This window comes from Aptenodytes patagonicus, chromosome 7, assembly GCF_965638725.1.
Source record: "Aptenodytes patagonicus chromosome 7, bAptPat1.pri.cur, whole genome shotgun sequence".
NCBI lineage: Eukaryota > Metazoa > Chordata > Aves > Sphenisciformes > Spheniscidae > Aptenodytes > Aptenodytes patagonicus.
The window spans coordinates 23535263-23553721 of NC_134955.1; the positions used below are offsets into that span (position 1 = coordinate 23535263).

At 39.0% G+C, this 18459-nt stretch overlaps 1 protein-coding gene across 7 annotated transcripts in view; it reads left to right on the forward strand.

Moving 5' to 3' along the window:
- Window positions 1-18459, forward strand: part of IFTAP (intraflagellar transport associated protein) — a 62313-nt gene that overhangs the window by 40620 nt on the left and 3234 nt on the right. For 5 of the 7 annotated variants that reach the window (XM_076344381.1, XM_076344380.1, XM_076344383.1 and 2 more), the window contains one exon: window positions 6412-12749. The exons of 1 other annotated variant lie outside the window; for it this stretch is intronic. In XM_076344381.1, the coding sequence (XP_076200496.1) occupies window positions 6412-6564 (153 nt within the window). In that variant the 3' untranslated portion in view covers window positions 6565-12749. Of the gene's footprint in view, window positions 1-5734; window positions 5880-6411; window positions 12750-18459 lie in introns of those variants that run through there. One more of the 7 variants, XM_076344386.1, reaches the window with a different exon arrangement.

Sequence of the window (18459 nt, forward strand, 5' to 3'; positions counted from 1 at the left end):
AACTTACCACTGCCAAGTCCACCTCTAAACCATGTCCCTAAGTGCCACATCTACACGTCTTTTAAATAACCTCCAGGGATGGTGACTCAGCCACTTCCCTGGGCAGCATTTTCCAATGTTTGATAACTCTTTCAGTGAAGAAATTTTTCCTAATAAATTGGAAAATTAGATTGGATAAATCTAAACCTCCCCTGGAGCAACCTGAGGCCATTTCCTCTCATCCTATCACTTGTTACTTGGGAAAAGAGACTGACACCCACCTCGCTGCAACCTACTTTCAGGTCTCCCCTGAGCCTCCTTTTCTCCAGACTAAACAACCCCAGTTCCCTCAGCTGCTCCTCACAGGACTTGTTCTCTAGACCCTTCACCAGCTTCATTGCTCTTCTTTGGACACGCTCCAGCACCTCAATGTCTTTCTCATAGCGAGGGGCCCAAAACTGAACACAGTGTTCAAGGTGCGGCCTTGCAGTGCCGAGTACAGGGGGATGATCACTTCCCTAGTCCCGCTGGCCACACTATTTCTGATACAAGCCAGGATGCTATTGGCCTTCTTGGCCATCTGGGCATACTGCCGGCTCATATTCAGCTGGCTGTCAACCAGCACCCCCAGGTCCTTTTCTGCTGGGCAGCTTTCCAACCACTCTTCCCCAAGCCTGTAGCGTTGCATGTGGTTGTTGTGACCCAAGTGCAGGACCTGGCACTTGGCCTTGTTGAATCTCATACAGTTGGCCTCAGCCCATCGATCCAGCCTGCCCAGATCCCTCTGTAGAACCTTTCTACCCTCAAGCAGATCAACAGTCCTGCTCAATTTGGTGTTGTCTGCAAACTTACTGAGGGTGCACTCGATCCCCTCATTCAGATCATTGATAAAGATATTAAATAGAACTGGCCCCAATACTGAGCCTTGGGGAACACCACCTGTGACCGGCCGCCAACTCAATTTAACTCCATTAATCACAACTCTCTGGGCCCGGCCATCCAGCTAGTTTTTTACGCAGCGAAGAGTATGCCTGTCCATGCCATGAGCAGCCAGCTTCTCTAGGAGAATGCTGTGGGAAACGGTGTCAAAGGCTTTACTGAAGTCCAGGTAACCAACATCCACAGCCTTTCCCTCATCCACTAGGCGGGTCACCTGGTGATAGAAGGCGATCAGGTTGGTCAAGCAGGACCTGCCTTTCATAAACCCATGCTGACTGGGCCTGATCACCTGGTTGTCCTGTATGTGCCGTGTGATGGCACTCAAGGTGATCTTCTCCATAACCTTCACTGGCACCGAGGTCAGACTGGCAGGCCTGTAGTTCCCCAGATCCTCCTGGCCCTTCTTGTAGATGGGTGTCACATTTACTAACCTCCAGTCAACGGGGACCTCCCTGGTTAGCCAGGGCTGCTGATAAAGGATTAAAAGTGGCTTGGTGAGCACTTCCACCAGCTCCCTCAGTACCCTTGGCCCCATAGACTTGTGTAATTCTAAGTGGTGTAGCAGGTCGTTAACCATTTCCCCTTGGATTATGGAGGCTTCATCCTGCTCCCTGTCCCTGTCAGGGGGCTGGGTACCCTGAGAACAACTGGTCTTACTATTAAAGACTGAAGCAAAGAATGCATTAAGTATCTCAGCCTTTTCCTCATCCTTTGTCACTGTGTTTCCCTCTGCATCCAATAAAAGATGGAGATTCTCCTTAGCCCATCTTTTGTTGTTAATATATTTATAGAAACATTTTTATGTCTTTTACGGCAGTAGCCAGATTAAGTTCTAGTTGGGCTTTGGCCCTTCTAATTTTCTCCCTGCATAACCTCACGACGCCTTTGTAGTCCTCCTGAGTTGCCTGCCCCTTCTTCCAAAGGTCATAAACTCTCCTTTTTTTTCCTGAGTTCCAGCCAAAGCTCTCTGTTCAGCCAGGCTGGTCTCCTTCCCTGCCGACTCATCTTTCAGCACATAGGGACGGCCTGCTCCTGCACCTTTAAGATTCCTTCTTGAAGAATGTCCAGCCTTCCTGGACTCCTTTGCCCTTCAGGACTGCCTCCCAAGGGACTCTGTCAACCAGGGTCCTAAACAGGCCAAAGTCTGCCCTCCTGGAGACATCCCTGCTTTGAAATGAGACTGTTCTCTGTCCATCAAAACAAATCTGTTAGGGAAGAGCAACAGAATGTGGCTGCCTAGTCGGTTTTCATAGAGGATGGAAAACCATTCCTATGAAAAATAAACAAGCTTAATAGTGCAATGTAGGATGTCAAATGTCTATGCTATGGACATATTTGTGAAGGACTTTAGGGGAAGGTGTATATTTCTGTACGTATTGCTAGGGAAAGTTTAAAAAAAGAAGCTCTGCTAAGACCCAGCGTATAACTTGACTAATTGTTAAGAACAACTTACCTGAAAATGTTTTTCTGTCAAAAGCTGTTGGGAAGAGGCTTAGTGAATGACACAGCAAATTATTTGTGGTGTCCACTGATGTTGCTTCATCTTTCTTCCCGGGTTTTAGATATTCCTGGATTTCAGTATCGACAGTGCAGCGTACATGACCTCCCACAGGCCACTGCAAATTGCAACAGCATTCACTCCATGGTTGAAGTACATTATCACAGAACATTTACCTTCCCTACCCAGATAGTTATTCTCTCATTTATTTCTACTTAATACTTTCTTTCATGAAAGACTTCATAGTTTTTTTAATTAACAGTATGTCTTAACATCTGCTTCCTAGGGTCTTTATTTGTCCTTATTTCCCCCCCTGCATACATACGAGTGCAGCTGAATGCATATTTTCCATCCACTCACTATAAACATGCATTCAAAGTGGGGTTCATCTCACCTAACTTCAGCTTTAAATTTAGTCTAATTTAGTCCTTCTGTCATCAAGAAGGAGAGATAAGCACCTCCAGGAAGTAATTCATCCCACTTGCTGTAGGCATTTGTCCTAAGATGTAATACATCTCTGTCCACAGGCTGACTCTCAGGCTGAGTCTTTTTTGGTTAATTGACTACCTTAATCTAGAAGCCTAATTTTTATATGGCTGGGATTAGGAAAGATGAATTCTACCCTTCTGTTCTCCGTTGTTTGTCTTTAGTTTGAGCATTCAGAAAAGTATTTACCATGCCTATCATTTTATCTTTATCTGTGGAATGGCAGCATCTATAACCTAAAACACAGCTTCCATTGAGTTCCTTTAGTTTAAGGTTTTACTGATAGGCCTCAACTGAGGTTTGTTTCTGCTAAGTGCTATGCATAAATGCAACAAGAACAAGGAAGAACTTAAAGACAGGATTGACTAAGTGAAAGAAGATGGAAGAGTTACATCTTCTCAGAGGCCAGTAAAGACACAGAGATTGAGTGACTTGTCCAGAATGATGAAGCAGAAGTGGAAAATTGGTCAGGATTTATTGACTGCCAAGCCAGTGCCCCAAGCTCAAGACAAACTTTTTTTTTTGTCCCAAGTACCCCAGTATATATTAAGCTTATATGAGATAATAGCGTACATGCCTCCCCCCCGCTTTTTATTTCTTGTTACTGAACTAGTAAGTTTTCCCTTGAGTATACAATGAAATCATTGCTGAGTGTATGTGCCTCCTTTACGTAATTTGAACAAGTGAATCATAGAGTGCCATAATTACTCAGAAATAAAGGTTTTAAGAAGGACAGAGACAAGCTGTTCAGTTAACTGTAACTCCACACAGATTAACGAAAAAAACTGAGTTGCCAATTATTAATAGACTTTTGAAAGTCTCAACTTTAAGGTATTTTATTTACAACATTATTTTGTAAAACAGCCTCTAGCAAAATACTTCTGTTATTAATATGAACATTACATTATTTTCCTCTTTAATTTGGACATGCAGGAACTGTAAATGAAAATGATTTTTTCTTCAGAGGGTAAATCACGGACACAATCTTAAGCAAACTGGCAGTTTTCTAATAGAGCAAAATTCTATTCCCAGAGAGCTCTCAAAAAGGTGTCAATTAGATGTTAAATTAGACACCTGAAATTCACATATTTCTCTCAGCTCCTTAGGCAAAAATAACAAGATAATAACTTGATCAGCTCAGAGGATTCAGTGTTCTGTTGCAAAAAGTCTTCCTTTTGAAATAGATCAAAATTGCAGTTTCCAGTATAAAAATTTTAGATTGCTTGTCTGCATGGAAAGTTGAAGTGAATGGCTTCTTGGGAGAAGAAGCAAAAAAAGAATCCTTTGAGTACTCGTTTGAGAGATGAAGCACGCTGATAAATATGCAATGTGAATAAACTTTTCAAATGTGCAATGAGTGGGTAACAGAAAAATTGTTAACAGTGAAGTTGTGTATGTTCTGCTTTGGCATCTAATTTCAGTTAGCATTTTGAGGTCGAGTTTTTCAAACAAAAGTTTTTCCAGTATTTCTCTGCACATGCATAAAATGTTCCTGGAATGACATGAAGGAACAACACAAGGTCATAGTGAATGTGTGTATACTTTCCGTAACTATGTTGGCAGAGGAAGAATAGATTTTTTTTTTATAGAATCCCTATGAAGACTTACTGTAATTTAAACTCTTCTTAGCTTAGTTACCTATAGATGTTGTTACAACCAAACTAACTGAAAAATATTTGCACCTTGCATCATATTGTAGAAGAGTGTTTTGTATTTCTGCAAAGGAAAGACAAGTAGTAATAAACCCCAGTTGCTGGTACCAGTTGTTACCCAGTTGCTGGTACCCTTAATGGCATGGAATTTTAGGAGGCTTTGCCTGTGGAAAAGATGAAACTGGATATGAATATGGTGAGGAGGTCAAGGAGTTGACCTTAGCCTTCTTGGGAAAGAGAGCTTGTGTGCAGGCTTTGTCTCATGTAAACATTTCTTGAATGTGCTATTTATACAAGTTAATAATGGTTTACCTGGGATAGTCTATGGACATAAGCAAGATAATCTTTGCATGCAGAATGAATACCGTTTTCTAGACCAACTCTATCTACAGAGTTTCTTTTTCTCATTTATAAATGCCCATGATCTACAGGTCTGCATCTAGGATGACTTATATGCTCTAGCATCTGTTGAAGCCAATGTAAGCCAGGTCCCTAGAACGTTAAGCAATACAGATGATTAATAAAATTATACAAAACCAGAAACAATATTTCCTGATCAATCAAGCAATATTACAGTTTATTAATAAAGGATGTAGATACTCGAAAGATACTTGCTGCCATGTCTGTCAGGTGCCTGGCCATTGGAGAGGAATCCAGCTACCACTTCTCTGACTTACTAGATGGCATTAACTGTGTCAATACAACTTCTTACAAAATGTTACCAGAAATTGTGTGGGATACTGTGCCTTCTAAACTGAGCAGTGACCATAAGATGCTGAGTGTTCTTCCTCCCTTTCAGCAAAACAAATAAGTGTATTCTTAACTTCAGATACGTCAGTAGTCATTGGCTTAATTGAGGATTCATCAGAAGTTTGAAAAAATCAGCATGTGTTTAAATGTTTTCCTGGTTTGGTACTGAAGTACTTAAATCTTTGATACACAGAGCCCTTGAGGAGTTGTGCTGTTTGTCATGATTGAAATTGCTAGACATTTTATATTAACTTCTCAAAGGATAAGGAGAATTTCTGTAGTTTGGGCAGTGAAGATGTGTCTCCTGTGTAGCTCTGGAATTAATTTTATGTAACTGCTTACCATAAAACTTTTGTGTCATGGCCCCCTGCAGTTCCTTATCAGCATGCAGCCTGCCATAGTTATTTGTTTTCATTATTTTATTTTATAGGCAGAGTGTTTATTCTGAGATATTTCAACAAGAAGCAATACAGAAATGTTATACACTATGTCAACAAAGCAAATATTGGCAAATGCAGTAAGACTCTCTGTTCGTCATGCAAGAAATCCAAACCAGCCAATTGCATATCGCTGAGATGGTAAAAAGAAATTATTAGAGTCTGAAAATTGATTATGTGTCATTTTGCTCATTCCAGGCATTTCCTTTGCTGGAACTATGTGCTGGGAAGCATGTTACATTAGTATCAGATGCATGTACACTGAAGCTTTATGTGATACTAGCCCAAATTTTAAAGATATGGAATCTGTCTTTGAAATTTAACATAGCTGTACATAACTTGTCCATATCCCCACAGCCCTGCAGCTACAAGTGGCAGGAATGTAATAGATGTGTGCAAGGGAGGTTTTTAGATTCCTTGCCTTGAGCAAAATTAGCTAATGATACTCATTGAGATACAGTACAGTACAAATGGGGCACATTAAATGGCTTAAATTAGGTCAAATTGAATAATTGAATTTATTCTTTTACTTAAAAAGAGCTTAATCAGCTGAGAGTGCTAAAGTCAGAAAAAATAGTTTAATTAAATATTAATTAGAAGTTTATATTTTGAGCTTCCTTATCATCACTTGCAGCAATATTATTTATGTATCTGTTTTTCCTCATTACAGCTACTAGGGGATGATGTTCAACCATTCTCACTTGATGAAGAATTTGATTATGACAATGTGGCACTCACCCCTAAGTTCTCTGAAGCTGAGCTGAAGGCCATTATAGAATTGTCTGAAGAGAAGAAAATGGGGACAGATGTCAAGTCAGCGTGAGCTGAAGACTGAGTCAAAGGCATTCTGTGCAGTGCTGTTGAAATAACATTTTTAGGGGGTAAATCTAGCTCTTCATTGTACCCTTATTTAGTGTTTTTATCTATGTAGCCAGTAAATGACATCCTTGAGATTTTTTTGTTTGTTCTACCAAGGTGCCTTGGAGCCTGAGGTTTCCTTTCCCTGTACCTCCTCCTAGTCCTAATGAAAACACAGAATAGGAAGATGGTGCTTGCCCAGAGTTACTTTTATAGTAGCCCTTCAGCCAGAGAGGAACTATTTCAATCTTTTTTATATGTCTGTACACTGATTTGCTTAGGCATTCAGGTTGGCTAAGGAGGTCTGTGTTTGTCCCTAAACCCAACAGGATTTTTGTATAGATCAGTGACCTTTAATATTTTTAGGCCCCAGTGCTCAGCTACTTCGTTGTTTTCAAGGTGGTACAAGGCAGTTGGAAGGATGTCTCAAATGACAGCCCTAAATTCCCTTTTGTAGAAAAATCCTTGAGCGGAGTGAATCCTGTATTGGCTCAGGCAAGGTGTGCTGGAGTTTTTGCTCCATAGGACCAAAACAAGCTGGTGGAATTCAGAATAGCACTATGGCTACTCTGGCTTATATTTGGTACTGACTCAGCTCCTGATTAGCGCAAAGCTAGTCCTAAAGCTGCCTTTTACCTCATTCTTTCAGTAATGCAAATAAGAGCCTTTTGCAGCTGACAAATCAGTCTATAAACTCTTTGCCTGTCATTATAAGACTTAAATATACAGTCATATGAGTGAATAAATCTGGGAACATTGGGTTTTTTTCTCTGTCTTTTGGGTTACTTCAGTTTTGCAGAGAAATAAATATTTCTGTTTCCAATAAACTTTTTGAGTTGATCAAAATTGACATGGTGCAACTCCTAACAATTAAAACATGAACTGCTACAAAAAGCCTTCCGCACAGAGGAAAAACCAGTGATCTCATCCATTAAACGAATTGGCATTGAAAGGCTGTCCGATTTTACATTTTTTTACAGGAGATGATTCCAAATACCAGCTTATGGCTTACACTCAGCATCACTGAAATGCAGCAAACTCTGGAGTTGAGTAAAGGTCAGGTAGTAGGGGTGGGAGAGAAGAGTGTACATCTCTGACACAAGGTAGTATGTACTCTCACTATGAGGTGTTTAGAATGCATTTTTTTTCAGCTTACTGTAGAAGCTTTGCTGTTGAGGCTTGGTTTAACATCACAACAGTGAATTGTATTATTGGTCTTTTTCTGGTATAACTGCATTAGCTAAAGTTTATGGACCAACATTTTGTCCTTGGTCTATCTCCATTATTTCTGAAGTGGGTGATTAACATGATGAATATGGGAAGAGTGCCTGAGCGGACAGACTAGAGACAAAACCACAAGTTGTTTAAAGGTTCTGGATGAAATCCCTGTGGCTGGTTGGCTGCTCCATTGTCAGCAATTTATAAAAGCAAAGAAAGGTGCTTTGATGCTTCAAAGGAAATTTTCTGGATCAGTGGTTTTGTAGACCATAATCACGCACCACTGAAATCTGAATAGCATTTGTTTTGAGGAATGGTATTTACCTTGATTAGGGGGATATAATTTAAGAGTGAGATTAACAAAAAACAGAAAAGAAAGTGGTCTCAGACAAGTTGTTTAAGGAGAGTGATATAAAACTACAAGTACGTTGTATAGAAAAACTGGTCTGTATAGGACCTTGCTGGTAGAAGGTAATGAGAAATTTATTTTTAACATCTACAATCAAAAGCATGCCGGTGCTGTAGTTAAAACAGTTTTTGATACAATAGGCTGTATAGCAGATTCTGCTGTTGTTTGGGAAACATCTGGGTTGTTTTTTTTTTTTAAATGTGAATTAATTTGAATTCAATGAAGTGTTTTGTTGAACCCAAGATATTTTGAATTAAGTGCTTCAGATCCAACTAGAATTTTCCAGTGAAACATTCAGCTAAAAATTCCTGAGCAGATCTGTTTATTAATTCATCTTCTGAAAGACACAGATAATGTGTATAAACGGGAGGGATAAGAAGTAAGTTCTGGAGGAGCTCCATGAGCAAATCTGGGAGGAGGAAGTTGAGAACTGCTGTACAAAGATAGCAAGGTCAGCCTTTAAAAGCCTCAACAGAAAAATAAGGGAGACAACCTCATTAACGTATGTATGCATAGCAAAGATAAAGTAAGGAACCTTCAATCTAAGAGACCTCTGTGTACAGAGTTTGCTATCCTGCAGACAAAGAATCAAGCATAAATAAAGGTGGACTTTTGTGGGTTTGTGGAATGATGAATTCGGCACTTTTTTTGTGTGTTTTTTTAGAAAGGTATGAGACACACAAACTCATAGTCCTGTTGGAGTCCAATTGCCAGTAGAGTCAATGAGAAAACTTGTCCAGGGATTCATAATGATCTTCAGGCAAAAACAGCTCTGGAATCTCTATGTGCATTTTCTATTCATTTCATTATCAATTTTTCCCTGTACATTAGGGATACATCCAGCCATTCAGTTCCTTCTCTCATAGGCAGATGATTCTCTTACCAAATGTTCAGAGTACCTATTATGCTCCATTAATGTCATTCAGTATAGTCATTATATGGTTCCGTTTGATAAAAAGAAACACTTTGCTGCAGAATACCCAACAAAATTGGAACTCTTTAGTGACATCCATCTTACGCAGAGAAATGGGGATAATTCACTTACATTTACACCACTCATGAGTTAGATTTTTGCTCTTTGTTAACAGAGATGAATATCACAGTGGAGATTAGGCAATATAGGCTACATTTTCTGCCTGCCCCTGTGGTTGTTTTTGGCTTGTACCTTTCATTGGATTATCCTTCACAGAGGAGGCATATTTTCCTCTTCTCCATTACCAGGTTGCCATTTTTAAGAACATACTTTATGTGCATGTTAAATTTTATACACGTACATGGAGTTAGTTACCTGGAATTGTTTCAGTGTTTGCGAGGTGGTTTGGAGTCTGAGTAATATATGTCTTTTCCTCTTGTAGCTTGCATTCTCTTTAATATTTAATATTTTCTGCAAGGGTTGGTGAGGGACATTCTCCTTTTCTATTTATACTCTTTTCTAAACATTTTTCCTGTTTTCCAAAAGAATTAAAGGCAAAACTCATGCATGGAACAGGAAACTTTGAGTGCTACTTGGAATCGACTTAGGGGCTACTGCAGTAGGGAATAGGATTTTCTCCCTACTACACTGACAAGGATTTTGAACTGCAAAATCTCTGATGTTGGGTGAACCTGTTGGAAGTGAAGGCTGTGTGATGCATCTCTCTAATCCCTCTGTATTCATGATTTCATTGATGTCTAAAGTGCAATAGAGATATGCATCCATATCAGTCAGTGAGCTTATCTGCATTAAACTTGTTGCTTACTTGGGTGTTACCAGAAGGATACTGACTGTTTCTTTCCACAGTCTTGATGGATCCTGAGTTATGGGGAGGAACTACTTGAGTTTTATGGGAAGTGTAGTAGTCCTTCCACTGGGGCAGGAATCTGAAGGGTTGCTTCCTTGGCTGGCTGTGGTGCAAGCTCGGATATTATTACTGCTCAGAGTTACTCCTTGTGGGTATAAAAGGAAGAGTAATTATTTGCTGAGATAATGGTTGTGAAAGAATAAGATAAAAATTGAAGAAATTAAGAGATGCAGGCAAATCTGTCTGACTCAGACATGATTATAGTTCTAAATATACTTCTATTAATGCACAAAGGTATCATTATATACACTTGTATACACACAGTGCCACTGAAATAAAATAATTTTAGTATGGGAAGTACTCACCAGATAATTCAGAACCTTTTGAAGAAGATGGCATGGAAACAAATCCCTGCTCTTATGGAAAAGACCCTTTGATCCTCTGGCCTTGATTTTCTGCTGCTATAAACTGGCAGAACTCCACTGAGGCCATTTATATTCATACAGAGCAGACAGGACCCTGATATTTACAGTCTTAGCTGAAAGAATACGGAGCCAAATCAGTTCCTATTTTAAATTTACTGAATATAAAGCTATGCATATGACCCATTATCATTATGGGAAAATATTTAAATGCAGAGCCAATGCAAATGAAATGTAAAAAACATATCTTTAACTGTTCAGTTACTAATTTTACACAGGTCATGGAGTTTCTGTAGTGGTGTGTGCTTAGAACATTGCTTTTTGCTTTAACAAAAATGTCACATACGTTTTCAAGTCCTGTTCAAATCATGAAACTTGATTACATACATAACTACTAAAGATTCCCACCTCCTTTAAAGTTTTTTTTTCCCTCTGCATCTTGGCAAGGATTGGAAATGGACTTTGCTTTATCTTGGAATTGTTTTAAAAAGATCTGACATCCTTTGTAAAAACATATACTTTCTTATAAAGGTGGACTCTCTCAGTTAGTGATGCAACACTAAATGCAGGAATAGAAATAGGACCAAATTCCTAGTTATTTAGCAACTTCATGTACGTCATGGTGTGGCTAAACAGCCACTTGGTATCAAAGTGTCTGCTTGGATAGCAGGCTGATTTGTATCCTGTTGTCATCTACCTTCAGTTTTATTCAGGAGTCTAAGTGGTAGCTTGGTCCTACCTAGGTACGAATTCTTACAGCCCTGCAAAGAGTCTGCAAGACAATTCAGTTACGCTGACCAAAGAAGCTGGACCAGCAGTCTTGTACTGGGGCTCCATGTGCACTCCAACCTGCTGAATAATTTAGCTGAGTGTGGCTATTCACCTCTGTTCAGCAGAGATTTGTGTTACAACCATCGTGAATGTGATACTCCTGAAGACGTGCAATGGAAAAGTGATGACTGACAAGGGTGGGGGCAGAGATTCATTAGACCCTGTTCACTTACTGGGGCTGTGTTGAACAGGTGGCTTACTACCGTCCTTCACAGGCTGCAGTTCAGCCTCGGCATGTTCAAGCCACCCAGTAAAGTGAGGAAACCCGTGATAAGGGTTCTTGCTGGCCTTAGGAGGCGAGCTCCCTGCACCGCAGAGCCGAGCGCTTGTGATAGTGAAGGGCATTCCCACCGCGGTGTGCTTTCTTGTGGCGAGGTGTCAGTTAGCACAGGTGGGTGTGAGGTGCCACATGTGTCCTGGGCTCCTCTTGGAGGGATGCATCCTCTCACTGAAAGGCAGCTGCCTTTGCTGGTCTTGGGCACATGCAGTTCTCCCAGCTGCTAAATGTCTGCCCATCCCTTGGGAAAACAGGACAGACAGTTTTCTCTGAAATGGTATTAAGTTGTAGAACATCTTAAAAGATGATAAATTTGGTAAATTTGTGATGGCTGGCTGTTGGAGGTGACACCTTGTGTTTTGCTGGCGAGGTACTGTAAGCCAACGTTGCAGGTGTATGAGCTGTGAAATGCCACAGAGTTAGACTGGAGATAGTTTTAGTGCTTGTTTATGACAAGTCTGCAAGAAGAAAAGCAAGTGTTAAAAGGTACTGTCATTTTTATAGACAGGCTACTTTATTTGCAATTGCAGTGCCCCACAGTTAAAATGGAAATCAATTTTAATGCCTTATGAAAATGCAGAAATATTTGTCTCATTTACGTACATTTACATTTACTTCCAAAAAGGACAGATAATAAAATTCCCCTGATTAACAATCTATAATTTTATGTGCTCTGTGGTGTCTTGTTCAGTACATCTATCCGCATAAATGTTTCAAAATAATAAGCAAAGATAGATCTGAACAAAATTCCTAAATCTAACTTCACACTGAATTTCAGGTTGTAGAAACTCTCTGTATATATTCAAAGTCCTCTTTGATCTGAATAGTCCCAAACTTTGGGGAAGTAGATATGCTGCTTTAAAAATATCTAACCAAACATTTCTCAAGCAACCACTTAGTACTTGTCTGGACTACAAAAAACAAAGCAGTCAGGGACCTGGCTATATAAAAAGAACCTATGGGACATAACAGTTGGAATAACTGCACTCTATAGGAAGATAATGGTAATCTATAAAGGACTCTAAAGATAGTGGAATTAAATGGAAAATGATATTTTTCTAGAGGTGAACCATACTAAAATATTCTGTTGACTTGATAAAATTCTTGAGAACCTTTGAATGCCCAATTGAGAAATTAGTGTAATCATTTTATAATTCATTTGGATTTACAACACAGTTATCTCTTAAGTCATTAAAATGAGATTAAAAATTGTGTGGGATTCTTCAGTGTATTTTATGGCGGTGCTAACACCATAAATTAAGGCTTTAGCCTCATTCTATCATACGTTACAACAGAGTTTGTTCTTTTGTGGCTGTTGTGATTGAGGACTCTGGTGGCAGTGTTTCTGGAGTGCAGGTGTGTACTTGTAGCAAGTAAGCCTTAAGTTTAATAAGTTTTCTTGAATCCATCTGCTTTTCTGTCCATATGTATAAAACCTTATAATATGCAATGATATGCATAAGTCTTAGAAAGAGGCAAGTGTCATTTATTATGTTGCTTATGCTCCTCAGAATAACTTGGCTAGAGGACAAATTCTACCGATTACTTGGAAGTGTTGACTCTGTGATTTAGATTTGCTGCAGATTGCACATTTGTTCTTTGAGAGAGAAATGTTGAAATGCATTTTTTCATCCTCTTTTCCGTTTTTTTGTTTTTGTCTTTCTTACATCAGATTTGCAACTAGCTTTCCTAAACTTGACAAGACACTACGTTAATCTGATGAGCTACTTTCCTGCTGGATAAAATTTTAAAGTAAAAAAGATGGAAGGCTGGTGTCTGGGCCAGGAAACATCACAGCACCGTTAGCATTTCATGCACCAGCTTATCATTTGCAAAGCTTTCAAAAACAAACAATCAGGAAAATACAAATAATGGTCAGCCTGCTTACTGAATGAAAATTTAATTCCAGATTGCCTTTGTTTAAGTCAGCTGCTTACACTTCGGCTCCTCTGCCCACCAAGGATTTTGTTACCTAACATATTTCAAAATCCAGACCGTCAAAAATACTGACAGCTCGCACTAGCTGAATAGCATTTCCTGCAACAAAATTGTGATCCATTTAAGGCTCTTTGTTTTGGGTTGTGAAACACTTCTTAAATTCCACAGATTTATTTGCCATTCATGAACATTAATAAAGTAAACTGTACAAAAAATAATGGCCCAGTGGATATCTTTCTGCTGAGAGCAGGAAGAAGGGAGCTAGTGGGAAGAAAGGTTGGCTGAGCAGCCAAATATTGTCTGTGCTCTGAATGTGATGTTTGATGTCAAACATCACATTTGATGTTTTGATTCTTTTGCAATATTTGTACGAGAATCTTGGTTGTCAAAAGAGCTGGCTGAATAACACCCCTCCCCACCCCCAAACATACGTGTATGAACGTGCTGGCAAACAAGCTATCCAAATTTAATTGGCTACTGTTCCAAGAGTAACATTATTCATTACGGGGTGTGTTTTACAAGGTGCTTGCAACTGAGAGCATTTACTAATTGACAGGATTAGGCTCTGATCACAAATGTTCAAATGTGTGTTTATCTGGTATTGCTTGTAATCCTATACGTCCCAAAATTTCATTTTTGAAACGTATATTCTTTTGACACTTTTCACTCGCTCCCCCAGAACGAACAGATCCAAGATCCTTCAAAGATGATACTGAAAAAACATAACTTGGAGTTACGAGCTCTGAACAGAAGTGATGAAATTAAGAATGAAATAAAATTAAGTAATGTTAAATTTAGGAAAAACAACTTGCTGAAATTCAGATATACTAGACTCTGCAAGTACCACAAGGGAGGTTGGTGGAGCTTATTTGCTGAGGTCAATTAAAAGAAATCTGAAAAAGATATTGGAAAAAAATACTGCGTCAGCCAGGAGTTAGATTTGATTAATATTTTCCCTCTAAGACTAAGGTACGTGAGAATGAATGGTTGAAGTCTGAAGAATTTTACTTGTTAAGATTGTTACCGTCTTATTCCAATTCTGATAATGGAAAAAAGGATGGTTCAGTTTAGTGATGCAAGTTCAGTCTGACTGTTTACGTTCCAGAGCATCTCTACAAACTCTTGGTTTGTACACACACTGGCAACCCATATATTAAGCATCACTGCCAGCATTTGCAAAAATGAGAAATGATGTATTATTTAAATATTCTGCTTTTCTGAACAGTCTAGTTGCATTACAGTTGCACAGTAAGATAGGAGAGATGGCTTTTTTTTCTGCTTTTAAAAAAGCAGCTTAATTTAGAGGTGAGAATTTTGAAGTGAAATTTTGGATCCCACATTAGGGCTTTGAGAAAACCTGCACGTAGATCTGTGGCTCATGACTTCATGGCTCAGCCTTGATCTCTTTGCCTAAGTAAATGACGTCACATTTGATCTTACTTTGGAATATGTGAAGTTAAATTTTTTCCAGAATCCAAAACCACTGTCAAATTTATATTTGCAGGGCATACCTCTTGTACTGTTTTTCCTCCTTGCCTTTATTGGTCTTAACTGCCATGCTATACAGCAACCAATATAATATGATGTAATATACAGAGAACATGGTATGGCATTGCTACATTTTTCAACAGGAAAAGGGAACCTTCTCCTTACCGAGGGCTGAAGAGGCCATTGAAACCCTTTGGTTGGCTACTTGTCAATTTGAATAGATGTATATTGAGTTAAGCCCGTATTTTTATAAAGCATTTGTATTACCCAAATCAGGGAGGTGCTGCCGGTTGAAATAATTCAGAACAAAACTCAGTTCAATCAACTTCAAAATAGTCTGTCACTATAAATTCCTCTTGATACTCCCATCCCACTGTAGCTCTATCAGAATCAACGTAGCAAACACACGGACTCTCACTGCCGTCTCTTGTAGTTGGGCTCTTGTATAATGCTGCCAATTCTGTGGAACACTTCCAGGGAGCTGCAGCTCACCAAGAGGCTCCCCAGAGGAGAATGTAATTTTTATTTATTTTCCATTCCAAAGCACGCCTCCATGTAACCCTGCCTCACCCTGTCGTCCCCAAAGGAATGACATGGGGATAATACCAACGCCTAGACCGATTACCACTTGTTGGTTTAACTGAGTGTTCAATTTTGCTTTTCAGTTCACCTTCCCTAACCTTTCTTTTCCAGATGGAATTTTACTTCTGGTGCCAAGCACTGAGGAAACAAAAATGTGTGTTTCTTCAAACCACCCCCATCTTATTAACATTCAGAAAGATGTTTGCTGATGTATTCAGTAGGAGAGGAAACTGATTGCTACCTCACAGTAAAGTTTCTCTGTTTTAAATGTTAATTGTTTTAAGCACTCTGGAGTTTTCTGTGACCTCTATGTCATTCTTTTTTTAATGATGGTTGGTACAATCTCTCAGAAGAAGGGGAGGAAAAAAGTACTTTGCTGGCCTAGTTTCAGGTAACCTCTAAAAGTTCAAGTGGACCAATTACACATAAAAGAACAACAACTTTTGTAAAGCTTCATTTGAATCCTAGAGGGGAAAAATGATAGAAAATCAATTAACTTTCCACATGAAAAAATAGCTCATATTGCTAAACTTCCCTTGCATAGTTTCTTGATTATGTTTGGAAGCAAATTGCCTTGATTATACCTTTGACGGGAAGGAAAGCCTTTTAATTAATTTAATACATGCTATAGCAGTGCTAAATTGTATCATGGAACAATTAAGTGGGCCTACACCGATATTTTTGCCCTGTTGAAAATGGGTATTGCTCACTTAGTGAGTCATGCTCTTGCTGGGTTGATGCAATTATCCATTCATTGCAGAGCATGTGACATAAAAGCTATTAGGGCCTTTTATATAGAAGAGAGGCTAAATGGAGTAAACAAAGCCAGTTTTGGTGAAGAGTCTGAAATGTCTCCTCTGGTCAAAAATTTGGAGAAATCTGAGCTAAACTTAAGAGCCTGTACCCACACTGGGGACTGAACCAGACCCCCTAAGACAGCCCCTACTTTGGGAACATTCAGAGTTCAGATCTATTTTCTGTTGGTCCTGGACTGAAATGAGGAGTGGAAGTGATTCTCTGTTTGTCGTGTACTAACAGATGATCCTCAAACTCTTGTGCAGCTATGAACTATTGATAGCAAATTTGTAATAGCATCTACAGTAGCTGCTGCACTAGCTGCTTCTTAAACCAATTTTTGCCTCAAGCTCTTAGCCAAAAACAATTACATTTGTTGTGTTTGCTGAGAATAGGATTTTTAAATGACACTATTAATTCAAATGTTCTAAATATAACAAGAAACAACACATTCTATTTCTTTTTTTTACAAATAATGTGTGTTCTTGTATCATTAATGATGTTACTTTATATTGTTGAAAGAAAATAATATTAAGAATCTTCTTGATTTGTCTCTGTTGATAATGTACATTTTCTTGTCTTGTTAAACTAGTACAACTTGGTCACTTTACTTTCCCTGATGGATCTTGCCTTTTGGGAATGTAATTCGCCTGCTCCGTGCTTTTCATACTGAGGTCTGCTGGGTCTTTCCCAGTGAGTTGTAGAATCAAATATCCAACAGCTGAATAATAAAGGAAAGAGTCCACTACCAGAGAATCTCTCTTATGAATTCACTCATAGCTGTCTGAACTCAGATAAAATATTATCATACATTTTTCTAATATCCCAAGGCCATAAACAATGATGAATAAAAACCTGTAGAAGTGAGGAACAATACTCTCATTGCATGCTCTCTGTTTTTTCTGATTTCTTTGAGAAGACCCAACTGGTGAGGGATTTGTTTATAAAAGGAAGCTAGTACCTATGGTTAGGGAAAGACTTGAGATGGCAGAGGAAGCTTTCTTGCAGCAGTGTGAAGGTGAATCTGTGCTAGAAATGAATTTCAGAGGTGTAGAATTGTGACTGTGAGTGCTGTACCACAGGACTGGTATGTTCTGAGTTAGTGCATTCTACATTATTTAGAGATTTAATTGAATTAGAAATCTTAGATTTAATAACTAGCATTTTGAATTGTGACAGAACTGGGCTGGAAAATATCAGTATGCAAGGAGCACTGTCAGATGCGCTCTCTAGGCTTGTGAACCAGTAAAATACTTGGTTTTGACCAGGATGGGAAAGCCAGTAACCAGAATGCCTGCATGACATTACCTGGCATTAGATAGAGAGGTGCAATTTGCACCACTTAATTCAGTAAAGATTGACTTTCTCGAGAAATGGTTTCAAATCTGCTTGTGGCTCACTGAGGGAGCCAATATGGTGAAAGGGCTAACTCAGTACTTGCCCCTCCCTGGTCCCAGCTGGTTGCTGGGAGTGTAGCTCCACTGGGTCACTGTAGCTTCAGTGACCTTGACTGTGATGATCAGGCTTAATTGACTGAGTGCAGTCAGTAAATGTATCTGAGAAAGCAAATGTATTTGTTTTCCACACTGCTGGTACAAACACATATTTGGTTTTTGTATATCTGTGGCATCAATGGTCCAATGTAGCCCTCCACTTTCCCATCAATAGGGATTATGCAAAAAAACCCCTTTTTCCTTTTTCGTTATTTAAATTAGTCTTTCCTATCATCACAGATGCCATACATTTATGTACTTTTTTAGTTCTCCCAAGTGAAAAATAGCAAAAATATAATATGCATTCACACGACGGTATTTTGATTGCATTAAGGTTCTATTTTTAATGTTTAGCCTTCTTCATCTAGAGAAAAAAATACATGCTCATCTTGTTGAAAGACAAAGATAGATGGTTTGGGAACTCTCTTAATGGTGGGATCAGCGTCACAGTTAGCCAAGACCTAACCCCTCTGAAAGATGGAAGAGTGTGTCAAAGATGATTGAAAATGTTACTGATGCATAAAGGCAATCATGTATGGCTAATCATTCTCACTGTAACTGGAATGTGATTTCCATTGGGTTACTCTAGGAAAGATGCTGCTTGACAGTTTCAGCAAAAATATTAA